Here is a 6,100-nt window from a genome sequence, read left to right as displayed (position 1 = left end):
TCCTTAGCATTACTACCTCTGGCCTGAGAAGGACACCATGCTCCCTTTGAAAAAGCACTCTGTATCAATCTACTGATACATAGGGAAAAAATGCTCTTTTTAGCAGCACACAGGGGCATGGACATATTAACAAGGACTTTGCTCTTGTAAACAAAATTTAACAGTGAAACATAGCAGTTGGATGAACTGCAGATCACGAAAATGCTCTACAAAATCCAGATTCTGGATTGGTCTGAAGGCTTGAGAAAGCCATCTAGACTAGTGAGCAAAATTTAAATTAAATGTCTTTGTGTGTGTGTGTGTGTGTGTGTGTGTGTGTGTGTGTGTGTGAGAAAGAGAGAGACAGAGAGACACGGAGACACAGAGAGAGAAAGAGAAACTGAGACAGTGAGAACCAGAGACAGAGACAGGGATCATAAGTTCAAATTCTTGGAGGAGCCAGACAAATAATAAATGAATGGAGCAAGTAGTAAGTATTGGGTAGTGTATTTACTAACAGGTCAGTCAACATTCAGAGAGTTCCTATTGGATGTCTCCCTGTGAGAATATAGGCCTGGTGTACTCATTTATTTCTATTGTTAAGGTAATACAGTATATAAATATGATTTTATATGAAATTATATAAATAGTATGTAGTCTAAACAGAGCTGCCTGAAGAACATATTTTTCAAGCAATATAACTTATTTGATGCCTATAATGCATAAAAATGTTTATATTCTTGTTTTCAAACTACATAAGAATTACATGATAATATATAATACATACAAAGTAGTTTTTGAAATCACACAACTATTAAATGTTAAAGCTAAGACCGGGGGTGGTGCATGTCTGCATCCCAGCACTCAAGAGCCTGAGGCAGGAGGATTGCTGCGAGTTCAAGACCAGCCTGGGCTACATAGTGAAACCCTGTATCAAAAAGATAGATAGATAGATGATAGATAGATAGATAAATAGATAGATAGATAGATAATAGATAGATAAATAAATAAATAAAAATTAAATATTAGTGCTAAGAACTGAGGATATACTCCTGATTGAGTCCTGAGCTTTCATTTATCTTTGTCTTCTCCTTGGAAGGGCTGACCTATTACAATAGAGCTTAGAGAAAATGTAATTCTCAGTGAAGCCTCGCTAGTCTCTAAGTGCACAGTTTTGAAATATATCTTAGTGTTTACGAGTAATCATGACTCCTACTCCCCTAAAGGAAGATGGCATAGTCCTAATGGTTCTCGCAGAATTCTTGTTGAGCCTTAGTCATTAGAAGATCCTGGAAGTTCTTTGTTCTGACTCCATTAAAGATGCTGTGAGGTGTTAGGTGCCCCCAGGCAGGTTCAGGTGTCACAGTGTTCCAGAAGTGAGCTGTGGAATGACAGTCATTATTGGCTAAATGTATGATGGGATTCCTTAAATTCAGAGGGCAGTGTCCCCGGGAAGAATCCCTCTATCCCACATAGGCTCTTTAAGTCCCTGATATGTTAACTTTTTCTTATGAGGTATAGAGAAAAAATGAATGCTGGGCAGAGGCTAAGTGGTGGCTACTCTGGATCGCTCTGGATTGCTTCAGTGACTACTGCTCCTGATCTTTATGACCTAATGCACATGCCCCTTGGGACTTTAATTTAAATTTTACTTTGCCACAGAAACTGCTTAAATTATTATATGTTCTCTCATATTTTAAAACCCTCTATGCCAGCTTTTCACCAAGTATGACCTCTTTTACCTTGCACTATTCTTTTAGTGCAAATGAATATAAATCAAGAAAGTACACACTATGGACAAGTTACTTTGTTGTAAAGAGATTTAAAGAATAACCCACAGCTCTTGCCCTGTAGAAATGCACAATACAGCTGTGGTGAAAGACTTGATGTTACAGTTGCCTCTGACCCTTCCCCTGAAAAACTCAGCTCTTAGCTTTATCGCCAATGCTGACAACTGCCAAGGCTCTTTTGTAACTCCTTTCTTGCAAACTGACTCCATCCAAAAGTAGCTTAAACAAATGATATAATTGTTCTAGTCTCCTCTTCCATACTGACTAGAAAAATATTTATTGAATATTAATATATTTGCCAATGCCTGTAATCTTGCTAAAATGAAGACTGACCCACAAACTTGCAGCAGCGTATGAGATTCTGCCATTTAAACAACTCTCTGGATAATGCCATTAATTCTGGTCACTGGGCTACACTTTTACTAGCAAAGTAAAGAACATACTCAGACAAACTTAGACACTTGGAAGAGTTTAATGTAAATGAAGATTTAAAAGAGAGAAGATAAATGCTTCCAGGTACTAAATGCTTCCAGAGTCTTGCAGGGTTCTCTCAGTGACAGTTCAAGCCCACATTTTTTAGCTCTTCCTTAGAGGATCCTTGGGATTTTTGCTCTTCATTCTTGTGCTGGAGGATAAATACCTTCAGTGATTCAAATAACAACAAAAAGATTCATGTAGCCTCCAAGAAATATAAGCCTCTTCTTAAAATTCAAAACTGATATGTTATTTATTAATGCTAATTTTACCACTGTGGAGTCAAAGGAGCAAATTCTTTTTTGGTTGAAACATTCACTACTTCCTAGATAGTTATTGCAGAGAAAAATGGAACTTTCAGTTTTGTGCCATCACTTAGACTTCAGACCCAGCCTTTCCAGGACTTTTACTCTAATCTGCCAAGTTTTCACACAGTATACGATGGGATTCATCAATGGCGGTACCAGCAAGAAAGCGTCTGCTATCAGAATCATAGCTAAAGGAGACTTGTGCTTGGCAAAGCGGTGCATGGTGGCCAAGGTGATGATGGGCACATAGAAGATGAGCACAGCAGAGATGTGAGATACACAGGTGTTAAGAGCTTTGAGCCGCTCCCCATGGGATGCGATGCCCAATACTGTTCTTAGAATGAACACATAGGAGACTGCAATGAACACACAGTCTGACATCATGCAGAGTGCAACAAACAGCCCATAGTAAAAGTTAACCCTATTGTCTGAGCAGGCCAGCTTCATGACATCCTGATGGAGGCAGTAGGAGTGTGATAGTAAGCGTTTATTACAGTATCTGAGTCTCTTTAATGTAAAAGGAAGGGGAAGCACTAGAAGAATGCTTTTAACAGCAAATGCTAGCCCAATTTGCATAACTCTGGAGTCGGTGAGGATAGAGCTATACCTCAGAGGATGGCGGATGGCTACAAAGCGATCAAAGGACATGATCAGGAGCACTGAAGATTCCATGTCTGTGAATCCGTGGATAAAGAATTCTTGGGCAATGCATGCATCAGCGGAAATCCCCATAGTGTTGAACAAGAAGATTCTTAGCATAGTAGGGATGGAGGAGAAAGATAGGCCCAGGTCAGACAGGGCCAGCATGGAGAGGAAGTAGTACATGGGCTCATGGAGGGAAGTCTCTGTCCTGATGATACAGAGGATGGTGCAGTTGCCCAGGATGGCCATGAGGTACATGAGGCAGATGGGGATGGAGAGCCAAACATGCATATGCTCAAGCCCTGGGATTCCAATCAACAGAAACATGGAGACTTCAATCTCTGAAGTATTGGGAAGAAACATCACAGATAAGTCTCTGCTTAGCTGCTGTGAGGTCTAAAATGACATTCAAAAAATAGATGAAATATCTGAGTTGTGAGATAAACTTAATATAGTTCAATCTTATTGGCCAGAAATAATATAACATTTTTATATTAGGGAAAATGTAGAGCTCATCTAAGCAGCTTCTTCATAGTATTTATTTATGACCTCTGTACTAGTCATCAAATGTAATAAAAAATACTGCAATTTGTGCTATTTGTACTGGTATGGTATTTGCTCATATTCCTGATGCTAATATTATCTTTTAAAAAATTATTTATATTTTAAAAAGAATTTTAAAAAAACAATAAAAATGATATAGAATTTCAAAACAAGATGATAGGAAATTAATAATAGTTATTATATCATATATTGTTATCTTCAAAGTAATTGATCAGATATAGGCATGTAAGACTGAACAAACAATATAAACACTAGCTGTTCCTTTCAATGAACTAATAGAAATTAGTAGTACAATTATCTTAGCTATCTTGAGCTATCCTTCCTACAATTATCTTAGCTATCTTAGCTATCCTTCCTTTTTTTCTCCTTTCCCCCATCCCAGTTCTTTCCTTTTTGTGCAGTTTCTTCCCCTTTTACAATATCTATTATGCCTTTGGGGTCTTATTTACTCTTTCAGGTTTTTACACTAAGGAGACAATGTGATGTTTATACATGCAAGTTTGGTTTATTTCACTTATGAGTATGGTCTCTAGTTGCTTTCATTTACCTACAAAAACTTCAAGTTTATCTTTCTTTGTAGCTGAGTAATACTCCATTTTATAAAAATACCACATCTTTTTTATCCATTCCTCAGTTGATGGGCATTTGGGTTGCTTCCAAGATTTAGCTACGACAAATTGTACTGCTATAAATATGGGTGCATATATATCACCGTGGTATGATGTTTTTAATTCTTCTGGAACCCAGAAAGGGAATAGCTGGGTTGAATGGGACCTCTAACCCTAGTTTTTGAGAAGTCCCCACACTGATTTTCACAGTAGTTGTACCAGTCTACACTCCTATGTATAGTGCAGAAGTGTTGCTTTTTCTCCTCACAGCCCCACCAGCATTTTTTATTAACTGATTTTTTGGTGACAAACATTATTTCTATGGTGAGATGGAATCTCAGTGTCATTTTAATTTGCATTTCTCAGATGATCAATGATGTTGAACATTTTTTCATATATTTATCTGCCATTTGTAGTTCTTCACCTGAGAAGTATGTATTTATCTCAGATGCCCATTTTTGGATTGAGTCTTTGAATTCTGGGGGTCTGATTTTTTTAATCCTTTATATGTTCTAGATAGAAGTCCTTTGTGTGAGGGACAGTTGGCTAAAATTTTTTCCCACTCACTGGATTTTCTTTGCACCCTGTTGGTGATTTCTTTTGATGTGCAGAAACTTTTCTCTTTTTTTTTTGAAACTTTTCAATAGGGTGAGATCCCAGTTGTTGATTCTTTGAAGTATTTTCCAGGCAGTTTGGTTTTTGCTCATGAACTCTCTGCCTACCCCTATGTCTTCAAGATCTCTACCTACTTTCTCTTCCAGTAGATTTAGTGTTTCTGTTTTAATATTTAAACCCTTGATTAGTGTTGACTTTAGTTTAGTGCCTGATGTTAATATTATTGAGGCTTTGGATAATATGCCTCTTAGGAGCTCTGCAACAGAGAAGCCTTGAAGCACAGCCTGTACTTCTTAGGGGAGCAAGAGGTATATAGAGAGAAACATGGTCACAGGACTTCCATTCACTTCTGTAAACCCCTCAAAATGAACCATTTTTGAAGTCACATGTCCCAGGCTATTCTTGATTAGCTCCCATCCTAATTCATGTAACTGAAGAGATTGTTTTTTCAGATCCATTTATCATGAAAATACAAAAGTGTACCCTATATCATACACAGAAATACCCTATATCTTACATAGGCACCCCTAATTTTTTTGCACCCACAATGCTTCCACAAATGTAGTTTAATCCCTTAAATTGTGTAATCCATGAAGTGTTTTTTACCTCCAACCTCCTAAAAGCCATGGAGATGATCTCTATAAATTGCAGTGTTTTCCTTAGAAAACATCATCGTTCCCTCTGGATGTTTAATGTGAGTCTCCAGGACACATGCCAGACTCCTCGCTGCCTTCCTCTAAAGCAAGAGTAGAAGGCCTTTGAATTCTGTAGCTTCTGTGACTAGTCCACTCTAGCACCCTGGTGGGAATCCACATCTTATTTATATTCTCATACTTTTTTTAGCTTCAGTAAATCCTTCTTAGAATTAACAGTTACCTAGTCCCCTGGGAAAAATAACTGTACTTGCTTCATTGCTATCTGTCAACTTTCACTATTAATCCAGTGGACCCACGGCTGGAACATGATGGCAGAGACTGATATAAACTAGAGCCAAAAGTATGAGTTCTCTTATCAAGGATTATGTTGGTAAAGATATGGAAAACATCATTATCTTCATTCTAAGAATGTTAGCAAAAGGACAGAATAAAAATTGTTTTCTATCTTTTACAAAATCATCTAG

The 6,100-nt window shown here is 37.6% G+C and overlaps 1 protein-coding gene across 1 annotated transcript; it reads right to left on the bottom strand.

The window, feature by feature from the left end:
• Positions 1 to 2,614: 2,614 nt before the first annotated feature.
• LOC102019053 (olfactory receptor 51A7-like) lies at positions 2,615 to 3,556 on the bottom strand. The gene has a single exon (XM_005380057.1). The coding sequence runs from the start codon at positions 3,554 to 3,556 to the stop codon at positions 2,615 to 2,617; it is 942 nt and encodes a 313-aa protein (XP_005380114.1).
• Positions 3,557 to 6,100: the final 2,544 nt, after the last annotated feature.

Source organism: Chinchilla lanigera, unplaced genomic scaffold, assembly GCF_000276665.1.
Source record: "Chinchilla lanigera isolate Chin_1 unplaced genomic scaffold, ChiLan1.0 scaffold00013, whole genome shotgun sequence".
NCBI lineage: Eukaryota > Metazoa > Chordata > Mammalia > Rodentia > Chinchillidae > Chinchilla > Chinchilla lanigera.
Note: the sequence above shows the minus strand (reverse complement) of the source record. Positions and strands in the feature narration are given on the sequence as shown.

What these genes read in the sequence shown, in the direction of transcription:
- LOC102019053 (XM_005380057.1), bottom strand. Translation starts at nt 3,556, where the DNA reads ATGTTTCTTCCCAATACTTCAGAGATTGAAGTCTCCATGTTTCTGTTG.